This window comes from Acinonyx jubatus, chromosome D1 (genome assembly GCF_027475565.1).
Source record: "Acinonyx jubatus isolate Ajub_Pintada_27869175 chromosome D1, VMU_Ajub_asm_v1.0, whole genome shotgun sequence".
Taxonomy (NCBI): Eukaryota; Metazoa; Chordata; class Mammalia; order Carnivora; family Felidae; genus Acinonyx; species Acinonyx jubatus.
Window position 1 is genome coordinate 38,163,146 of NC_069390.1, and position 24,011 is coordinate 38,187,156.

Genomic DNA, 24,011 nt, shown 5'->3' on the forward strand with positions numbered 1-24,011 from the left:
AAGGACAAAGAATTCAAATATCAATTTGGAAAATATAGATCATAAACTAGGCAGGGGCTTACTGGAGCACCTCTGTCTTATTACAAAGTCTTTCTTACATAACTAGGCAGGGTCCTTATACCACCAAGGTATGTGCTAATATTTCACAGCTCTTTAGGGATCTACTTCTCCCTGAAATGCCCCTTAATGAATAAAACTTGAGAAGCTGACGTCTCTCTCTCTCTCCATGAATCCTTAAACATGTATACCCCTTGGGTAGGGCTGCTCTGAGTTTTGTGTTATAAATCACTCCTAAGCTAAAGTGAGGAAAGCATTGACCACTATCATAACAGAGGAAAAACAAAAACATGCATGTGATAAAGCTAAACAAAGACACAGAGGCAACTGGATGTTAATACTTCTCCAAATGGTAAAAGCTATAATCATACATCCATAACAAAGTATATTTTGTAGCCATGAACAGTTGTATTTTTTAAGTAACTTTACTAATCTGGGCAATGCTCATGAAATAAGTAGAAAAATTAAACTATCAACTGGTAGCTGCAATGTGAATTTCAGAATGTAGAATACAGACATAGGCATAGAAAACTATATGGGAAGAAATATTCCAAACAGGGCTATCTGAATATCTTAATGTTACTGCAACATAAATATATTATAATTATGATCTCTTTTATAATTTTATTAAACTTGGTGTTTTCTTTATACATCTCTCTGTGTGCTGCAAACTCCCTCGAAGGACATTTTTCAACTGCCAAAGTCCCCATCCTGGGTTCCAATGTACACCAAGCTTCTGACCTTCCATGCTCCTCCTGAAAGCAATGTGTCCTATGGCCATCCCAAAGGAGTAACTAGATGCCAGCCATCTGGTCTGATAAATGCCAATGGCATTCACAGTTTACGGGGCTTCCCTTTTCAGGAAACAAACTTAACTTTTTAAAGATAATTTACAGAATATATTCCAGAGCTCTGGTCTACAGCAATTTACAACTAATAACTCCAGAAGGCAATTATTTTCCTTGAAATAAAAGAATTTATTCCTTGCTCATTATAAGCCACTGGAAAATCTACTTCTCACTGGTCTCCTTAACCCATCAGCATGAAGTATCTGACAACAAGTCTGTACATCCAGAGAATCTGGACACTGTCTAGAGAGACTGAGTTTCTCAGGACAAGCAGCTTTCCAAATGTATTCCAAGGTACCATGGTGTCCTCTGAAGTGCTTCACAAGCCATTTGATGAGAAGAGGGAGGATAAGGAAATTCCGCAAACAGGTTTTAGGGCTTCAATATTAAGCACCATATAAAGTCAGTCATTGGGTTAGGCTCTTTCATATGTTGCAACCTTAAACACAACCCTCTCTCTTGGTGTTATAAACTGAGACATGGAACACTGAAAGGATCTCCCCAAGATCCCAAAAACTTGTAAATGGCAGACTTGAGAATAAAATGGGATTCTCTTGGCCCCAAACCTCAGGCTCCTTCTTTCTAATAAGTGGGTGATGGGCATTGAGGAGGGCACTTGTTGAGATGAGCGGTGGGTCTTGTATGTAAGCCAATTTGACAATAAATTATATTTTAAAACGATAATTTTTACAAAGTTAAAAAATATATAAAAAATAACAATGGTCATTTGTTACCAAGCAGCTGCAGACCATATTGCATTACCATTTTGAAGACATCTTCAAAAGAGCTCTGAATAGAGGCTGCATTTGAATCTCTGGAATTAGAAATCCTGCATTTCTATCTCTGCTCTGCTACTCTCTAGCCTGTGATTATGGGTAATTCCTTAACCTCCCTACATTCTCAAGTCAAATTCCTCACCTGTAAATAGACACAGTAATGGCTATCATTTATTGAACATTTGCTTTGTGCAGAGCCCTCTTCTAAGCACTTTATAAATATTACTGCATTTGCTCCTTGCAATTCTGGGAGAAAGATGTGTCAGAAGTTGATTCAAGATGATACTGCTAACAAATGCCTGGAGTTAAGGCAGCAAGCCAAGCCTGTCTGACTCAGAGCCTTCTTCCTTTCCACTTCTACACAGGCAAGTACTAGGTCATTTTGCAGACCAACAAACACAGAGATGGATCTATTTCTAAAGCACTAGGTACCCTATTACTTCTCAATTCTGCTTTTGGAATTTCCCACCCAACATGAAAGTCAAACTCCTTCAAACACCTTCCTGTGGAAAACACATCTGTCCACCACGTAGTAATTAATACCTTTATTCTGGCACCAAGGCTCTTTCCCACATTTATTGCCCATACCTCACAATTTAACATTTAGTTATATGCCCTATAAAATTATTCTCCTTAAATGTAAATTTTATGTCCCCTAAGGAGACCATAACCTCCTCGAGGTCAGGAACCATATCTTACATAATTAAGGAATTAGAATAGTAGTTTGCAAGGTTGTTACTAAACTCTTTTCAAAAGAAAACTTTTATTTGGAATCCCAGCTTCTCTGACTAAAACCTATTGAGCTAGTTAACCTTGATTTTTTAAGGTCCAAAGAAAACTGATGAGTTGGTGATATTCATTCAGTGAGCTGGTAGCAGGATCAGGACTAGAATCTATGTTGCTGGATTCTCATCCAGTGGTTGCTTTGCCGTGAAAATCCCAGGCCTGTTCCATCTCCCCTCTGCATCTCTGTCTTGGTCACAGTGCAGAAAAGAACTGGACCACACCTGAACCTAGAAGTCCTTCTGGGCAGGTGGAACTTACCCATCAGGTCACCTTCCAGGATCCAGCATCAGAATTCCAAGAGTCCTTTAACTGTCATGTTGGCCAAATTCTCCAGAAATATGCTGAAGCAAAGCCACTGCTTTACGTCTCTTTACTTCAGACCCATCATCTATGTCACTAAGGATAAAAGGCATTAGCACTACCAAGTCATAAACATTTTTAAAAATTTAACTTAGTAGGATGAGAGAGGATTTGGACAAAATCAACTTATGTTACCTTTGTCTAGCATTTTCTGTTATTGTGATTAACATTGTTCTGATATTAAAACACGATGCAGATTCAGAGCATCATATTCTATTCCATAGAAAATCTGGACAATAAAAAGCATAAAGAAAAGATATCATATATACCCATCCACTCAGGTACTCTGTTACCTATTTCTTTGGGGGCTATTCCTTGCCTGAGTTTCTGTGTGTCTGTGTATGTGTGTGGGGGATTATATGTGTGTTCATACATAATTTTTATTTACTATTTTAATTGGAAAGCAGTATACATGCTGCTTTGAATTTCATAATATACAGTGAGAATTTTCCATTGACACAGAATATTCTTCTAAAATTATTTTAATATTCATTGTATTTCCATATATGGCAATCTTGTCATTTATTTAATCAAACTTCCATTAGTTTATACTTAGGCTGCTTTCAGTTTCTTTTCTTATAAATAAATGGAATACATGGCTTTAATAAAAATCTCAGGTAATTGTGACTGATTGTTTCCTTAGAATAAGTCGCTATAAATATTTCTAGGCCTTTTGATAAACAGTCAAATTGCTTTCAAGAAAGTTTCTATCAATTAACATTCCTGTCAGCAATGTATGAAGGTGACTATTTGTTGAACCATCTCCAGAAATGGGTGATTAAAATATATGTAAATATATGGTGTATACATACACACACACACACACATACAGAATCACATACCTAATTACATCTCTTTTAGTCACTCCTAAGCTTGCAAGTGTTTTCAAGACTCTGACTATACTCTTAATAGATGCTGCCATTGCCTACACAATTGTAGATCCATATACACACACGTGTGCACAAAAACACACACCCCCTTCCCCTTTGTTGATAATGGAACACAAATTCATTTAGATATCAGTTAGCTAAGTACTAAAAAGGAAGCTGAGATCTACCCCAAACTTAGGGATAAATCTTGATTCAAGCTATTTCTTTTTTTCCATGTTTTATTAGTAGGTATATTAAACAGGTTTGACCAATGAAACGTGAAAACAAATCTGCTGGGGACAGCCTTCTGATAAAGTTCTCTTTGATATTAAAAAAAAAAGTATTCTAAAAAGGGAATCCTCTTTCCCTTCTGACTTTGGGACACAATTATGTCAAAATGTGATGCTTGGAGTTACTTAGCCCTTTTGAGACCTTGAAGGGAGCTATATCAAGTTTCAAACTACCATGCTGAAAATAAAAACTCAAAAAAAAATCTGTGTTGCTGATGATGTTATGGAGCAGCTGAATTAACTAATTCTGGAAACACTGTCCCTCTAGACTTTGTTATGAGAGAATATATTTATTATTTAAGCCAGTAGAGTCTATTTTTTTTCATTCTTTCAGCTACAATTATCTGAACTGATATGCCTACACTGTCCTACTTTATCCTTCACAACTCTGTGAGGATGTATAGAGGATACTGAAGAAGCAGCAGAGAACTCAAGTGGTTTTCCAATTCATAAAGCAAGCAAGTGGCAGAGCCAAAGCTTTCAGCCTGTAAAATTTATACACTAATTTATACACTAGATTTTTAACCATGAAAATTTAGAGCTTTCACTCTGGCCCAAGAATAAGTAATATATTCTCAATTACCGTGAAAAAAAATCCTAAAATGCCTCACTATACCTTTAAAAAGTATAGAAATACCTATGCATATGCATTTATCAAAATCTTTGAGATGGAAACAAAGAATATAAGATAGCTTATTAGGTTATTAAAGAGAAATGTCTATGCATTGTGTCCACTCAAATGTGGACACAGCAGGGTTACAAGACCAGCCTCAATAATGCCGTAAGTGCTAACGCATCCTTAATCAAACTCCTTTTATGTGAAAGCTTAATTGTGATTCTGCATGCACAATTCCAACAATAGAGTGTACAGAAATATTAACAAGGCTTCCTGATGAACTTGGATCAAGGGCAACACAGTACTTAATAGGTTTGTGCACAAACACCCTGGGGGCAAGCCCCATCATTCATCCTAGCTGCTCTTCAGCAGTCAATGGTCCTAGATACTTTACAATAGTGCTGGTATAAGAACTCCCTCCCATTTAAACCTCGCAAAGAAGCCAAACACTGCACAAATCCTTCAGATTTATTTTCACCCTGAAACCTCAAGGGAAATGCCTTTCGGGATCCTAAGATATATTTGCTAATTGAAAAAAAAAACACTTTAGCATTATTTTAACACTACTATTACTAAATGCAATAAATATGTGGCCTTTGACTTTTCCAGGATTACATATGGAAAACTGAAGTTGCCCTCAAACACCAAAAGTTCCATGAATTTGTACCCTACACAATCCCTGTTTAGAGGAGCCTCTTCATTTTTTCCCTTTTTTCTCCTTTTGTTGACTTTGTTTCTTTCACATGCCATGGCAGGGAAGGAAGCCTAGTCACAAACATATGTGCAAGTAATGTAGGTTTCTATAATTTCCTCAACTTAACTTAATGAATTTTTCTCATATTCTTCCGGACAAATAGGGTCGTATAAATGCTGTCTCGGTCATTTTGAGAATTCTCTTCTTCCATCAGGTTGTGTCATGACTCTAGGGGACTCCAAATGAGCAAGACACTGGCAGAGAAGAAGTCTACTTCTTTACCCAGAGAACACAGGTCGCCCCAGAGAGGTCATCTATCTTTCGAGCTCTTTGAAGCATTACAACAATCATGTCACAGAAGATTCAGAATCTCCTCAAAAGGCCCTACCAACAGAGGCATCCCATAGCCTCTCTCTCTCTTCAGTCCTATTTTTTATTTGTAACTCCAATATAGTTAACATACAGTGTTATATTAGTTTCAGGTGTACAATACAGTGACTGAACAATTCCATACATCAGCCAGTACTCATCACAACAAGTGCACTCCTTAATCCCCATCACCTATTTTTACCCATCCCCCCACCTACCTCACCTCTGGTTCTCTGTATTGGTTCTCTGTAGTTAAAAGTCTGTATCTTGCTTTGTGTCTCTTTTCCTCTTTTGCTCATTTGTTTCTTAAATTCCACATGAGTGAAATCGTACAGTATTTGTCTTTCTCTGACTGTCCTAGTAGTTCACTGAGCATTTTATGCTGTAGCTCCATTCATGTTGTTGCAAATGGCAAGATTTCAGTCTTATTTGTGGCTTACTTATGGTATACATATACCACCTTTTTATCCATTCATCTATCAATGGACTCTTGGGCTGTTTCCATAATATGACTATTGTAAACAAGGCTACAATAAATACAGGGGTGCAAATTAGTGTTTTTGTATTTTGGGGGTAAATATCCAGTAATGTGATTTGAAGAAGTTCTTTACTGTTTTCCACAGTCATTGCACTAGTCTGCATTCTCACCAAAAGTGCAAGTGGGTTCCTTTTTCTCTATGTCTTTGTTAATACTTGCGTTCTTTTTTTTTTTTATTAGTAGCCATTCTGACAGGTGTGAGGTGGTATCTCATTGTGATTTTGACCTGCATTTCCCTGATGATGAGTGATGTTGAGCATCTTTTCATGTATCTGTTTGCCAGATGGATGTCTTCTTTGGAGAAATGTCTATTCATGACTTCTTCCCATTTTTTAATTGAATTATTTGCTTTTTAGGGGTTGAACTGTATCATTTATTTATATATTTTGTATAATGATCCTTTAACAGGTCATTTGCAAATATCTTCCCCCATTCTGCAGGTTGCCTTTTAGTTTTGCTGATTGTTTCCTTTGCTGTGCAGAAGCTTTTTATTTTGATGTAGTCCCAAAAGTTTACTTTTGCTTTTGTTTCCCTGGCCTCAAGAGATATACCTAGAAAAACACTGCTATGGCCAATGTTACAGAGACTTCTACCTGTGTTTTCTTCAAGGATTTTTATGGTTTCGGGTCTCACATTTAGGTATTTAATCCAATTTGAATTTGAAAGTGGTTCAGTTTCATTCTTTTCATGTTGCTGTCCATTCTTCCCAACAACATTTGTTGGTGAGACTGTCTTTTCCCTTTGCATATTCTTTCCTGCTTTGTTAAAGATTTATTGACCATATAGTTGTGAGTTTATTTCTGGGTTTTCTGTTCTGTCCCACTGATCTATGTATCTGTGTGTGTGTGTGTGTGTGTGTGTGTGTGTGTGTGTGTGTGTGCGCCACCACCAGGCTGTTTTGATTACTACAGCTTTGTAATATAACCTGAAGTCTGCAAAAAGTCCAGCTTTGCTTTTCTGTTTCAAAATTGCTTTGGCAATTCAGGTTCTATATACATTTTAATACTTTTTTGTTCTAGTTCTGTGAAAAATGCTGGTGGCATTTTGACAGGGATTGCATTCAATGTGTAGACTGCTTTGGGTAGCATAGACATTTTAACAATATTTCTTCTAATCCATGAGCATGGAAAGTCGTTTCATTTCCTTGCATTGTCTTCAATTTCTTTCATCAATGTTTTATAGTTTTCAGAGTATAGTTTCACCTCTTGGTTAGATTTATTCCTAGGTATCTTATTACTTTTGGTGCAGTTGTAAATGGGATTGTTGTCTTAATTTCTCTTTCTGCTACTTCATTATTATTGTATAGAAATGCAACAAATTTCTGCATATTTTGTATCCTGCAACTTTACTGAATTCATTTATCAGTTCTAGCAGTTTTTTGGCAGTCTTTCATGGTTGTGTGTGTGTGTGTGTGTGTGTGTGTGTGTGTGTTTACAGAGAGAGAGTGCAAGGGAGAGGCAGAGAGAGAGAGGGAGAGAGAGAGAATTCCAAGCAGGCTCCATGCTGTTAGTGTGAAGCCTGACCTGGGGCTTAATCCCAAGAACCGTGAGATCATTACCTGAGCCAAAATCCATAGTCGGACACTTAACCGACTGAGCTACCCAGGTGCCACTCGTGTGTTTGTTTTTTTTTTTTCCTATATAATATCATGTCATCTGCAAATAGAGAAACTTTTACTTCTTCCTTCCTGATCTGGATGCCTTTTATTTCTTTTTGTTGTCTGGTTGCCATGTGTTGGACTTCCAGTACTATGTTGAGTAAAAGCGGTGAGAGTGGACATCCTTTGCTTGCTGCTCACCTCAAGGGGAACACTCAGTTTATCCCCACTGAATATGAAATTTGCTATGGGTTTTTCATACGTGACCTTTATTATATTGAGGTATGTTTCCTCTAAACCTACTTTGTTGAGGGTTTTCATCATGAATGGATGTTGTAATTTGTCAAATGCTTTTTCTGTATCTGTTGAAACGATCATATGCTTTTCATTCTTCCTCTTCTTGACGTGATATATCACATTGATTTGTGAATATTGAACTCCCCTTGCATCCCAGGAATAAATCCCACTGGATCATGGTGAATGATTTTTTTTAATGTACTGTTGGATTCTGTTTGCTAAGATGTTGTCTTACATATCCCAGAATGCAGCCCTGGAGGCAGGGCCCTTCCTCCAGAAACTGTCCAAGTCTCTTCCTTCATTACCTCCTGACCCTATACTACCCACTCTTGTTTTTCCAGTCTATAGTAGAAAGGACAATTCTCCTCCCTTTGGATTCTTCTCTGACATTCTCTGATTTACAAAAAGCAGACTGCATAACAGAATTACCTGGACCTTTAAACAAACTGAAGCCAGGTCTCAATCCTACACCAAATGAAAACCAAAGTTCTAGGAGTAGATCCCAATACAGACTTTTTCCTCCATGTATGTACGTATGTATGTATGTATGTATGTATGTATGTATGTGTAGATATATAGGTATATATATATACACACACATATATATGTATGTATATGTATATATATGTATATATGCTGAGAACCTCAGCACTAAAACATTAGGACTTTGGAATCCTGCTTTTGTACTGTCACATCGTTCCTCTAGATGGGGAGGCAGGTAACACCGTCAACCACTTATTTAAAGTAAGGGAAGAAAAAAAGGACATACTGGCCAAACAAATCAAAACAAAGGGAAAATGTCTCATATTGATTATCAGAGCTTTTGGCTGGGTTATGGAATATCCAAAAGTACAGGTCTTATTTTGACTCTCATTCAATATATCAATAAATGTTCTTGGTCATCTTTAATAAAAAGTAGATTTGCATCCTAAAGCATCTGATAGAGCATTTTTCACTAAAGTGAAGGCAATCTACAGATCCATAGCTGGAATGTCATTCTTAAACCTGGATCACCTCTCCTGAGACTGAGAACCAAGCAATTAGTAATCTGTCCCTTTAATGCTGCCAAATAGTCAAAAGTCATTAAGAACAAGCATGTCCAAGACAAGCACATGCTGTGTGTTTTATAGGTAAGGATAATCAGTATGAAATTTACTACCATGCTCTTTCAAGTTGCAGAATGTTGTATTTTGGCCCTATTTCATATGGCTCTGCTCAGTAAATAAAAAATCAGGTACCTCATAGTTAAAGTGTTCTGTGTATCATCCTTAGGAAAAAAGCATTTTCCAGAAAACGTCTAAAATTTCTAACAGTTAATTTTTACTCCTAAGTGTTTTAAACTGTTGCCTCACCTCTTTTCATTACAAGGTACTTAACTTAAACCATTAAATTAATAGACTATTATTTATCTCTAACTTCAACTAAGCTTACTTGAAGTATTTCAAACATACACTTCCTTCAAGCTTTCTTCCATGCCAATATCAAGAAAATAAAAATCCTTTTAGTGAGGTAATAGAAATCACATGGGATATATGTTATCTCACTTGTTCCCTTTATTTCTTACCTTCATGGGAAGTTTTTGGCATAAAAATGAATGCTTCCCCATTACTGTCAAGTACCTGTCTTATTGCTGCGGCTTTTGTCATAAATCACAAGTATCCTCCTTTAAAGCTGCCTGAGTATCCAATGATAACGTCTTATCAAACAACCTCAACACAGGGAGTTTAACTGGGGATAAATGAAGGTCAGAGACCAATAAACCAAGCAGGCTGACCACTCCAAAAATCAAAAGGTACAGAGAAGATAAAAAGCACCCCACCAAGTCAACTTCAGGGAATCCTCCCGTTTCAAAATTCACAAAAGAGCAAGGGCAACTCGGGGTTCCCTTACAGGAGAGAAAGTGATTTAGACTCACACAGATTCTAAGGCAAAAAACTAGTCCAGTGTCAAGAGTCCAATGCTTCAGACTTCACCCTTTCAAAGGGCAATGGAAACTTTCCTAGAAAAAAGTACAGAGCCTCATCTATAATATATGGTCATGTCAGGGAATCCCCAGCCTCTAAGGGTAAAAATGAAATTACAGTACATTTTAAGTTACAGGCAAGCATTCTCAGTGTTGAACCCTCCTAACTTTATTATCCCATGACATAGAATTTCTTTTTCAATTTTTAACAAGATAAAGAAGGACGAAAGAGTTAAAGCTTCTTTTCTGTTTGACATACTGTCTTTCCCCTCCGGCATCAGGTTTGGCATCTGTTTATTGTCTCAGGTGCAACCTTTCTGAAAGGGCTGTGGTTATCGGCATAAACCCTGGAACAGTTATTTCAGGGTTTCTTCTTTGAAACTTGTAAGAGACAAACAGCTAACATGGGATTAAACACCCAATACTCAAGTAAATTCTACTAAAACGTTCAAGAGGGATTGATTTGGCAAACACTGGAATATTTTTGAGAGTGAATGTACATTTGAGTTTTTTCATGTGAAGATGTTGCCTCATTAACCATGAACTCTCTGGGCACAGAGGTCATTTATCACTATTCTCAACCACCATATTTCCTAACACTCATGACTGACACTAATTATGCATTAGATTCATGAATAAATGGATGAAGCAATCAGTTATTGAATAATCAATCTATTACCAAAGTTACTAGATCATCTTTAATTCTAGGCTAATTTTTGGTTGAATACAACTTTTCAGTATTACTACTGACTTCCAGGAAGCTAAATGGCATCCTAAAAGAAAGAAAAAAGTGACCTAGACATACTTAGAAGACCAACTCAACAGTGACAGGAGAAACTGATCCAGGACAGAGTCTAGGATGATCTTTGGAATTCAGGAATGCCAGTAATGAGAAATGCTCTATCAGGAACGTGGGGCAAACAAAGGATGTCTTCAGGCCTGTCAATTTCTCCCAGAAATTTATCTTTGGAAAATGAAACATCTGAAAAGACATCTTACAGTGGCCGATAGGTAGTACATACCTTACTTACTACCACATGCAAATAATCACTTAGAGGAAGAAGTCTTCTTTGCCAATAAAGACATGAGAGAGATTGGCGGTGGGGACCTGATCCACCTTGGAGAGTGAAGAGCACCTTAGCCCTAACAGGCTCACTTTCAGGATGCCAAGGTAAACGTCAGAGTTCCAGCTTAATATGAAAGCATCTAATGGAGGCCTTGGAATCTGGTCTAGAGGAGAAATGGCAGGGAGAATGCTTGTCTCTTAGCTCTCCTCACTAGATCCACATTCCACACTGTAAAATCCTAAACTAATCCATTCACTGCATGCTAACAAGCCCCAGGAAACTCCAATAGCTCCTCTTGGTTTGCAAAAAATATTCCAGACACTCTGTTCTAGAAATCAAGCACCTTTTCCTTATTGCATTTTGCTTGTCCATCAGAGCACTTAGTACAGAAGTGCTTAATATCTTTATCCTTTTGAGGCTACTTTCCCCAACACATTGTGAACTGCTGTTGAAAAAAAAAAAAAGGTTATTTTAATGAACAGCTTCTCGTGTCAAAGGAAACAAAGTTTGTTGAGAATCTATTAAGTGTAAGTCACTATGGTATTCATTAGCACCATTCACCAAATATTTTGGTTTTCTAACCCTTCCAAACACAAAGTAGGAATTGCATTTCCTCATCTCCTTGTAGTTAGTTAGGTACTGGTGATTAGTTCTAGTCAACTAGCAGAGGATAGAAAGGATATGTTGTTACTCCCTGACAAGAACATATAACAACTGTTACAAGACCCTCCAGGCTTTCTTTTCCCCATCTTGGCAATATTCCCAATACTGACTATTCCATCAGTCAGTTTTATGATTACTACAATCAGTAGTAATTATGATGAGCAGAGCACGCTTTCTGTTGACCAGTGAAAAGCAAACAAAACGTTGTTATTTTAAATCAGGAATATTTGGGGTTTTCACTGCAGAACATCCTATCCTGATGGCACTGATGACAGTGCCACGATAAATGTTTTCACATATACAATTTGGTGTCCTCAATAATCTAACAGTTACGATACAGCAGATATGAGCCATTTTTATATAAATGAAATTTAGAGAGGTACATAGCGCAAGCCTAAGTAGTTCTGCACATTCCTTCATTCAATAAGCATTTGCTGAGCACTGCTCTCTGCCCAGCTATGTTCTCTACCTCACCCCACAGCCCCCACCCCTCCTGCTCCCCGCCCTTGGCTGTTTTAAATAGCCAAGATAGGTAGTGAGCAAATGGGAAAAGGTTGCGGCTCCCGGATGTTACGTTCTAATAAGAGACAATTTTTGAAAATCACATATAAAAAATGAAAATTCTACATGGTGATAAGTGATAAAGAATTACAACCAAGAGATAGGATAATGGGTGGCTAATTATACAAATCAGAGAAAGTCTCTCTGGGCCTATCATTTTTAGGTTGACACCTGCATGACAAAGGTAGAGCCAGTTATGGGGATATCAAGAGGAAAAAACTTCTGAGACAGAGCTCACGCAAAGGTCCTACGGGAAAACAAGCACGTTGAATGGGGAAAAAAAATAAAAAACCTCCAAAAGTCAGTGTGGCCACCACATAATGGACAAGGATGGAATTGGTACAAGATAAAGTAATAGGGACAGGAAGGAGAATAGCCACATAGGGTTTCATATAAAAGTAAGTATGGATTTGATTTTCTGTGTAATGGGACACTACATGAGAAATTTAAGCATATTTGTAGAATTCTTATTTTTAAAACTTTGCTCTGGCTACTGAATGAAGAGTGAGTTACAGTGGAGCAAGAATGGAAGACAAAGTCCAGTGTGGTGTCAGGGGTCTAGTAGTTTGGTAATAAAGCATATGGGCAGAAGTGCACACATTTAGGACAGGATGTAGAGGGTAGAGTAAGACTGGCGTTTGGACTGAAGGTGGAGGGGCAAGAGAAGGAAAGGAATCCAGTATAACTCCTAGCTGTCTGGCTTGAAAAACTGGGTAGATGAGGCTTTCATTTGCTGAGATGGGGAAAATTGAAAGAGGAAGTTTACCAACATGGAAAGAAATCCAGAGTTCATTCTTAAACAGGTTAATATGAAATGCCTCTTAAACATCTACATGTGGGTGTTAGTTTGAATAGGATTCAGAAGCTCAGAAAAAAATATTGTACTCGATAGAAACTGAGAAAGTATCGACGGAGTGCTGTGAAAGTCCTACATGAAATGAAGGCATCTAAAAAGTATATGTAGGTGAACAAAGAAACAGGATCCAGGGCAGAGCTCTGCAGCACTCTAACCTTTAAAAATGTGAAAAGAGAAAGAAAAACAGCTAGGGAGCCTGGGCAGGACCAGCAGTGATGAAGAAAGACATCAGGAAATAGGGAAAGGCAAGAAAATAATGTGTTTAAAAGAGAAAGGTGTGGTCAATGCTCAATGCTGTTGAGAGGTCCCAGAAGATAAGAACACTGGATTTAACAAAATGGAGTTCAAGGCTGACCTTGATAAACACAACCTCTGTGGAATAGTGAGCATGAAAGCCTTCTGTGGAGGAGGTTAAGGAAGGTATGCCAGGTGAGCAAATGTAAACAAGGACAGTAATCAAAATTAAGAAGTTTTGCCATGAATAAAAGCAAAAAGATGGGGCAGCAGGCAGGATGGAAACTGGGATCAAAGAAAGTTTCTTAAAGAAAAAGACCTTACTCCCAATTCCAACCTATGGAAATTCCAAATCCCTCATCAAGACTTCAGAAACTCCTAGAAGGAAACTGTTGCGATAGTGATGTAGAAGTTTACGTTGGGCGCACGGATAAGGGACAGGAGTAATTACTTCAGAGTGAGTACCTCTGTCTCTGAGGTCTCAACATCCTATACACACATTTCTGCTGTGTATACCATGTTAACTTGCAGTCCACCAGGGTAGAAGGGGAAGGGCTCATCCAGCATGCAGGATAGGTACACTTTGCTGAAGATTTGAAAGGCATAAGGAAAACTTGCATTGCCTACTGAATAGCAAAACAATGAAAAAACCTCACATTAAATATTCCCACCCTTAAAAGTCCTTTCAGTTGTCCTTCCACAGGGAGGTTTTCAATGGTCCTCTGTCCTTCACAGAACCTGGTCTTCTGTTCTCCGACTAGTGACTGTTCTCTGACTCCCTCTTGTTTTTCTTTCTTTCGCTCTAACTTACCCATTCCCTCTGAGACAAAACATACACACACAAAACAAAAACTTTGTGCATGTATGATGTGTGTTTGTACAGGTTTTTTTTCTGCAGAGCTACACAGTATCTTGTTTTGTTTAGTAGGGGGGATGCTTGGGTACCCACTGATACCCACATCCTTATCTTTTGCTTTCTAAAAGCAGTTGTGGAACCAGTTCTATAAACAATACATTTTCCATCTCGTTCCATATATAAACCACCAGGCAGGGCACCTATCCCTAAGAGGCTTTCAAGAACCACCAAGCTCTGGTCTTCCTCCCTTAATGAAAAAGTAAAAACAGGCAATATTCTGATACAATTTCAACAAGCTCTCTCTACACAGAAGGACCTTCATCAAGGTTTATCAAGTTGCATGATATCTGATGCTGTGTTGGAAGAATACTCACTGGTTCCTTCTAACCACAGGGTTACAGTAAATCAGGATGACCTGGATTTACTAAGAACAGAGAAACCATCATAGAGAACATCAGATTTTCATATTGTGTTGGTTTACAGGTCGCAAAGAGTTTTGTGCCCCTGTTAAAATGTTTAGATCTCAGCATGCTATGTTTACACAATCTCTTTTTTCTCCAGGAACTTTAGTTATACTACATAAAAGATAGATAAATGAGACTGGCCACCTGTGGCCATCAGAAATCTGCATCAATCTGGAATCACCAGCTCCGTGCTCGCTTCGGCAGCACATATACTAAAATTGGAATCACCAGCTCCTTAGCCAAAAAATAGCAACCTATACATATACAGAAATAAATGGAAAAGGTTGCGTGGACATATAAACATGCTTCCCTAACTTTTGCAACCTTCTGCACTTCTGAAAAGGTCATTTGCAATAAAATACACTGACAGTGGCTGTCCATTCTGAGTGAAAAATTCAGTGTAAAAAAATTTTTTTAAGTTTATTTATTGTTGGGGCACCTGGGTGGCTCAGTCGGTTAAGCGTCCGACTTCAGCTCAGGTCATGATCTCACAGTCCGTGAGTTCGAGCCCCATGTCAGATTCTGTGCTGACAGCTCAGAGCCTGGAGCCTGCTTCAGATTCTGTGTCCCCCTCTCTTTCTGCCCCTCCCCTGCTCATGCTCTGTCTCAAAAATAAATCAAAACATTAAAAAAATTAAAAAGCTTATTTATTTTTGACAGAGAGAAAGAGCACAATGGGGGGAGGGACAGAGAGGCAGAGGGGATAGAATCTCAAGCAGGCTCCAGGCTCTGGGCTGTCAGCACAGAGCCCGACGCAGGGCTTGAACTCACAGACTGCGAGATCATGACCTGAATCAGAAGATGGAAGCTTAACCGACTGAGCCACCCAGGCGCCCCATGAGTGAAAAATTCAGTCTATATGCAAACGTTATTGGGACAAATGAAGATGCAGGAGTCAAGGAAAGGTACAAAATGACTGACATTTTATGTTTAAGGGGCAGTTTTCTTATAGGTTACAAACTGGTTAAAGATATTTGACCAAAAGAAGAACTTTCTACAATCCCTGACCAATTTACAGTTCATATCCCCATATACATAACTGGAAGTATATTGGCCGCCCCCCTCCCCCCGCCACCAAATGCCTCACAAAGCCAGCATTACTCAATGAAGGCACTGACCACACAACCCTGCAGTTCCAGTTTAGTGCTGACAGCCCCGCCATATAGGGGAGACACCATCGGTATTTGTCAATCAAGAGTCTTGAGCAGCTCCCCTATTTGCCCAATCTCTGCTCACCAGATACTCCTTCTCCCCCTCTAAATCGAATCTTTGTCTTTTCCAGTGGGGACAAAGTACATTTTCTTATATACGAAAACATCTCATCATGATGGAAGGAAAACAGATTGATACTTTTCTATTCTTAAAACTGATGCCTCTACGTCCCTCAACGTTACTATAGGCAATGGGGGACTTCAAATTCAAATCAAAGACCCGAGCACGCATGCGCGCGCGCGCACACACACACACACACACACACACACACACAGAGATACTAGGAGTAGAAATAAATTGCGCAGATAAAATTTCTTTTATCACTTCTTTCTCTAAAGGTGAGGGTAAAATAATGCAAGAGAAAAACCAATTAGGTGACAACACTTGAATCTAAATTTAACAAAACACAGATGGGGCAGAGAAGGGCTGAATCAGAAAAACAGTGTTGGTTCTTCAGTCTCACCTGTACAGGAGAAGTCATCCACGCGAATGTATCCCGGGACACAGTCACAGCGATATAACCCAGGCAAGTTGACACACACAGTATTGGCATGACAGTAATGCATCTTAGCTGCACACTCATCAATATCTGAAGGAGGAAAAAGAAAAAAAGAAGCAATATCACAGTGAGGTGAATGACGGAACTATCATGTAACCATGTTGCAATGAAATTTAAAAAGGCAAATGCCCAACAAAGCTAAGGGAAAATGCAAGATGCATTAAACACAAAATCTTAAATGCAAATTCAGCTGCATTCAAGTGCATCAGATCCCATCTTGAGCTGAAAGTATTTCCAGAAAGATGCACAGTGAGACGCAACAGCTAAGAAACCTAGAGGTATGAAGACTGAATCTACTATTACTAATCCCTCACCACGGAGGATGCTGGATTTAAACATCCAAAATCAAGGAGTTCTATGTCCAATGAGTTGATACCAATTAATATTTATTAGATGTCCACTGTACATGGTGTAGCTTTTATCAGGGAGATCAAGGGAATCCAGGCTTCTCTGCTCATGTGTCTTACTAAGACATGCTTTAATCCATCTGTTAAAAAATGATGGTGCAGCCAGTTTCTCCCATGGTGTATTTTGAATACAGACAGCAGCTGTGGTCTAATGCAAACTGATGCCTTTCATCCCTTGACCTGGAGATTCATCCCATGAGACAGAATAATGGGCTGATTCAGCAAAAACATCTTTTTCTTTCTGGAACAGAGGTCAGAGCATCCCCTACTTTCTCATAAGCATTCATGGGAAGAATTAGAATCACCTACGACCTTAGTATAGAGTTTAATTGAGTCTTTTCTGGAAGTTGTTTTCAGAAATGGCTTTACGTTCATTTTACTCAGACTGCTTATGTGTGAAGGAGAGGAAGGGGGAGCAACACAGTGTAAGAACCTAAGACAGACAATGTGAGTTCTGGTTCTGGTTCTTCCACTGACTAGCCTGTGACTTCCATTTAACCAGTATGAGTTCCAGAATTCTCGTGAATTGGTCATGCAGGCCAGTTCTGAACCTACATCTTTAAACTCCTTATCTAATTTAATCCACAAACAATTCCACGATCACAGTACAGCACTACCCACATTTTGCAGTGTAGACAACTGAGGCTTAGAGAGGTTAAATATGTGGCAAAAATATATACCATCCTGTTAGAACATGCTACACCCAGGAGTGGAACTCAGAAGTCAATCGTTTATGATGATTTACTTAATGAAAGCACCTTGAAGATGATAGTCAACCACAGTGTTACTATTAAGGTAATCACTGAAGTCCTAATACGCTTCATGTGTAGAAACAGAAGACAAAAACACCTATAATCTCACTTATCTATATTAAAAGTAAAAGTAGATTGACTTACTTCCTGATAAAACACACTGAAGTAACACCAGATTCTTTTAAGCACTAAACATCTCTCAGCCTATAAACAAAAGTTATTGTGCAGTAATCGAGGTCCTAGAAGGACACTTGCAGTTAGCAAGACTTCCATAACTATAAAGAACAAAACACCAGAAATTAGAGAAATGATTCAGGCAATAAACCAAGTGGGTAACATCTGAGAATCAAGAAAGGGAGGGCATATTGGATATTTAGGGAGAGAGGAAATGGTATTAAAAAACAGTCATTTTGAAAAAAAGGAACAAAAATTTACTAGATAGAGCATGTGGGAAGGTGGCTGAAGAGCTACTGTGATTTGCAGTCAAAAGTGCATTAAGTGACAGCAGTCAGCATGGCCATGTGTTTTCTCCAGTCTCATTCAGATATTTTGGGGCAATAGCACGGTAGGTGGAAAGTTAAAGGAGTTTTTATGCAAATATAATGGGTAAAGACAGATACGAGGGAATTGAGGGTATTAAGAAAGAGGTGACGATAATGAAGTAGGAAGGAATCTCGGCTATTGAGGAGAGATGTGAGGACATGAAGAAGGAGGTAGACAGCTGTAAATGCATTAAAATTAGGGGTGGATGGACACTGTGTTACACTCCTGAGATCTCACTTCAGAACTAAAGAATTTAATCCCCCAGCTAAGGGGAGTACTGCCTGCTAACAATCTTCAGCTGTTATCCTTTTAAGGAAATTGTCCTTGGCCAGTGAGAAATTATACAGTCACAGTCACACTTGAATCCTGGGAGCGACCTACAAAGACTAGTTCTCATTCATCCCGAACTCAAGAGAATTCTAAAAGACCATCCAGATTTCAGAGCACTCAGTGAGACTTTGCTAACTTTTCCCTCTGCCCAATCCTACATTATTCCCTTCCCCGGAGGCATTCATCCCTATAGCACTCTCTAATAAACTTCCTGCACTCCAGTCTCCATTGCCAAGTTTGCTTCTGGGGGAACCCAAACTGCCGCAGCAATCCTAATGGAGGCAAGGTGTAGTTACAGTGAGGGTCTAGAACACATGAGCTAGAAAGCTAGAGGAGGGGTTACAAAGCAGTGTGCCTAACATTAATATTTTGAAAGTGATTCAGTTATTGATGATTACAAGGTCTTTCCCAGGACTATGGGGGAGTGGAAGAATAGATCGTTGTAAGTGAGAGGCTGGGAACACCAAGAGAAGCCAGGCACTGGAGGAAGTTGGTTGGCATTAGTGCTGTTCATCGAACAGGTATTAACAGTTTTCCTCCTCCTGAGCACATCACACAACTGTGCTTCCCCATCCTCTTGGAAGCTAAGCAGAGCTGTATGAGTGATCATGAAGTCTGAACAAAGCACAACACTTCCAGGTGGAAATATTAAGAGCCAGCGCCTGACTTACCACATTTTCTTGTTCTGGCGTTGGAAATCATGGAAGCACAAAGATGGAGACTCTTTGAGCCTGGGTCCCTGAGTGAGGCATAGGCAACCAGACAAGCTTGGTGAACATGTTGCATGAACTAGAAATATGCTTTCACTGATTTAAGCCATCGAGCCCACCCTGGCTGGTATAGAGGGTGACTAAGAACAGCATCTCAGAAATGAGATCCTTAAGCTTGATCTTAAAAGATGCACAGAAATTCACCACGTAGAGACTGGAGGTGGGGGAAAAGAAGGGAAAAACTACAGAGACTAAACTTTTTGTCTGTGCAGAGTCAGGAAGGGAGAGAATCACTGAGTCGTGAACATTAATTAGCCCTCTGCTAAGCCCTGAAGCAGAGGATGAACAAAATGCCACCACAAACCTCACAGCCTGGCAAGACATTGAGCAAAACTTGTTAAGTCCTACCAAGAATGTGAGATCTTTCACCAGGGGGCTTTGATCCAGGCTGAGAGGGCCAGAGGAGCAGTCTCTGTGGAAGTGAGGCTTCATCCAAGACCTAAAACACAAGTCCAACAGGTAAAGGGGAGAAGAATAACATACCAGACAGAGAAGAATGAGAAGCATTAGAGGAAGGAGCTTTGTCTGTTTAAAGTACAACTGGAAAGATAAGCTCAGGCCAGATCCTGCTGAGCCTTGTGGGCCATGGGAAGGAGTCTAGACTTTAATCAAGGTGGTGACATAAACCAATTTCTGTTTTTAAAATATCAGTCAGCTGTACTGAAGAAAATGGATTGGAGCTGGGCAAGCTGAAGGCTAAACACGTTGGTATTTTACTCACAGAGAGACGGCCACACTGAACTCCATCTCATTCTGACGGGGTGCCCAGGCATTCTTTAAGATGAGAAACTAGTCAGGACTTGCCTTAGAGGCAATTCAATCTTCAGCCCATGGGCCACAGCCACCAACCAGGCTGCTGACTGCAATGAGTGTTTCCCTGTCATGGACCCTTGTCAGCTCCACCCAGAGAGAAACTCCTGCTTCATTTCCCTGAGGCCTCTGGATAACTAATGAGAGGTATCTGCCTCATCTAGATTTGAAGGACTTACTTGGCTGCAACAAGCTTATTTTGATTCAAACAGCCGAACCATTGCTCTTTTTCATAGATTTCAAAGGCCCTAAATAAAACTATTTTCAAAAACAGAACAAGGGGATGGTGAGAAAACCCCAGTGAGAATTTCCCCCATAGACTTACCCAACCTTTACTCTCTACATGCATGGGGTCTCACACAGGACCCCGGGTCATACATCCCTGCTGCTATGGTGAAGTGTCTTTCAGTTGGTTTCGTTTTCAATTCATATCACTGATAATCTCAGCTCTTGCATATGTCCTAATTTCCAGGTACCATTCCAGAAAGAGACAGCACCAAATAAAGCAGAAAGGTTGACGAATGTACCAGAAAATTCAACTGTTACAACCTTATCTTTGTTGCTTATCCCCCATCATGCAAACACCAAATATAAAAACCACCTCGTGGTATAACTAATGCAGAGGGGAGAAAAAAAAACTGTAAAGTGTTTAGAATCAGCTAGCTGGTTCCCTTGGGACGGGGAGCTAAAAACAAGGAAGGAATTGAGAACTTCCCTGGTTTTAGGATGGGGCTGGAGAGAGAATGGCAACACATTTGCCAAAAGAAAAATTGCCTCTCTATCGTCAGGGAAAGGCACAACCCTGCAGACAGTTTCAGTAGGACTCAAGAGTGCCTCAAAAGCAAATCTGATTATAGAAAGAATCAAAACAGAATTAACAAACATCTTCAGAGAATTGAGATATCCTAAGAAAACAATCTTGAGAACTAGTGAGCTGAGATTTTTAAAATGAGCCTAAGACGAGCGTTGGCTTATTGTTCACAAAGATTCTGAAAGGTAATGAATAATTACAAAAACAAGCACATGAACACACGAACACAACTGCCTAATGAAAGAATGAACTGAAACTCGGAGAAAGAAACTGCATACGGCCCAAGGCACCAAAGATTTTAACCTGAAAGCCATCCGACCTTTGTCCAGGTGGTGCTGATGCTCTGCCTGAAGCAGATTTCTTTCTCAAGCAATGGTCTTTCCAGGTGTGATATTCACCCAAAAGCCAGAAGACAAGAAAAGGCTAAGCCTGAGGCTGAACCTCAAGGTGTGAGTTGGACACACTCCAGTCCAGGTTCAAGCTAATAAACGTCTCAATCTGTCTAGGAAGTTGTTATAAGAAGAACCACAGTTAACCTTACTGGAGGGATGAATGGACTAAAAACAAAAACAAAACAAAACAAAAAAACCCCCACACCATTAGGCCCAGGGCAATACCAAAATGAGTAAGAGGTTCAATGTATATAACCTCATAGGATAAAATTAGGAACAGCCCCCCGGCACCCGGCTAATCCTCAATAAATAGCTGTCATTTCTTTGTATCAGATACTATGCTAGGTATTTCACAGATGGCATCTCATCACTTCATGTATTCGTCTTGAATTAAGTAGGTAGCCCCACACCATGATGAGGGAACTGAGGCTCAGATTATTAGGTCACTTGCCCAAGGCACGAAGTCAGTAAGCATAAGAGCCTGGGCTTAAATCCACATAGTCTGACTTCAAAGTGGGCACTGTTCTCATGGTGCCAGTTCTAGCCCTCACTAACAATTCCATCCTAGGACTCTGTTACATACATCTGATGCTGCCAGGAAGCATATGTAAACAAGATCTTCAAATTCTAGGTCTGCGTGCAATGCTGTTCATAACATTTGGTCTGGTGTTACACTCTGTTAAAATAGCAATGCTACATCATGCATCACTGCTTCTTTGGCTCTTTTAAAAAGAGATCTTAACACTTTCACACTTAAGGCTCCAGTGACCCGGAGCCCCAAAACAGGTAGGCGCCTTCTGCTCCCAGCTTTTTTAGCCCACAGCTTGATACAGTCTTTATGCTGGTAGCTTAAGACTGATTGCCTCCTATAGAATTAGAAACTAGAGACAAAAGGCCTGGTTGTTTTCTTCTTTTTAATATTTTTAGAGAAACATCTATAAACCCGACTGCAGTATATATCAGCTCGAGTATAATGGGGCTCGAATTACGATTTATTCGTATAGATTGCTTGTCACCTTTGAAATATTAGAGCTCATCTTCTGGTGGTCTTTTGAGGTAATAAAAATACATGATTTATGTCCCTCCCCAGGATGGTGAAGTAGTTTGTTTTCATTTTAAAAAGGTGTACTTATGGACTTTAAAACAAAACTTGATGTGGCGTAATGATTCTTCATACATCACCAGCCTCCATCTGCATAAGAGTTCAGAGCAAACACAGACCCAAATTTGGCATTATCATCATTAAATTAGAGTTCAGAGTCTGGGTAGCAAAGACAGAAGCAAATGTAAAGAATTCTTTTAATAAAAATGTGCGATCTACTCAGACTTGCTCCTAAGAATTTCCTAGAAAAAGGCAACATCCGAAGGTTGGACTCAGGGGGTTGGTGGGAGGTGGTTATGCCTACTCTTCATGCACATTTAAAAAAAGAAACAGAAAGAGGAAAGAAAAGCAAGATTTACTGAGACTGTGGTCTGTATCAAGCACTGTGGAGATCCTATCTCATTATTCCCATCCCATGCACTAGCATCAACAACTACATATAGGGTACCTAGAATTTCAACTCAGATCTCGGTGACTCCAAGAAGCATACTTGTTCCACTCTGACTGCTGGACCAAGAGCCCTGGAATGACAGTCAAGAGTAAAGCTATCCTCCTGCTTTTTCTGTTAGCTAACTATAGCCCTGGCAGGTCACTTCTTCTTCTCTAGACCTTGATTTTCCCATATATAAAATTAGGGACTTGGACCAGAGAGTATCTAAAGCCTACCAGTTCCCTGTTCTAAAGTTCTTGACATATTCAAGTTTTTCTGTACACAGATCATAAAAGCCTGCTTCCGAAGCACTTTCTCTTGAGCTACCCATCTCTTCTCCTGTTTTAAGAAGTTGACAGATGCTCCAGATGCCTTTCCCAAGATACAGGTCCTAGAAAATACTATTCAGATGACCTAAGTCTTCTCACTGTTCTTTCATTAACTGTATCAACTGAGTTGGCATCTCCCCTGCAAACCAAAAGCAGCCAGAGCTAGCAAACATATATTCACAAAAAGCATGGATCTGCACAAATTCTCCATAGACAAGTAAGGTAACTTGCAGAGCAATTCTACCAGACTTTAATCTCCTGTCTTCACAGACATCATGACTTCTAAAAACACAGTGGCAATGGCCAGTTGTTATATTAGAATTGTGAATACTCTCCATCTGTGTCATACTGGATATTTTTTTAAAGTTGGGGCCTATTTTATCTCTGACTTGCACTTATAAAAATCCAGTCAGGCAGAAAAAATAGGATTATGCCCTTTTTCATATGAGGGAACAGAAGCCCAGAGAAGATAGAAACAGAGCCCCAAACATATACAGATAATCATTGAGCTGATAACAGAATCAAGGTCTTCTAGCTGTGAACTAGTGCTTTATCCAATGTTCCATATTTCTCTATAATTACAGTTTTCTTCTGAAGCAAGGGGAGAAAAACAAAATGCCTATAGAATTTAGGAATATAAACAATATGCCTAACAGAAGCCAGGCAGCTGATATCTATGCAAAATACACCCCTTCCACAAAGAAATAAAGTGTTTCTTATTATTCATAAAACATACATCTATCTTATTTTCCTACTTCCAAGAACAAAGAAATGGCTCTCTTTTATAGGGAAAAAGCACAGTA

The 24,011-nt window shown here is 39.3% G+C and overlaps 1 protein-coding gene across 2 annotated transcripts in view; it reads right to left on the minus strand.

Annotated features, from left to right (window-relative positions):
* The window catches only part of NELL1 (neural EGFL like 1), an 862,696-nt gene that overhangs the window by 445,413 nt on the left and 393,272 nt on the right, over positions 1-24,011 (minus strand). For both annotated transcript variants that reach the window (XM_027072989.2, XM_027072988.2), the window contains exon 13: positions 16,437-16,562. In XM_027072989.2, the coding sequence (XP_026928790.1) occupies positions 16,437-16,562 (126 nt within the window). The remainder of the gene's footprint in view (positions 1-16,436; positions 16,563-24,011) is intronic.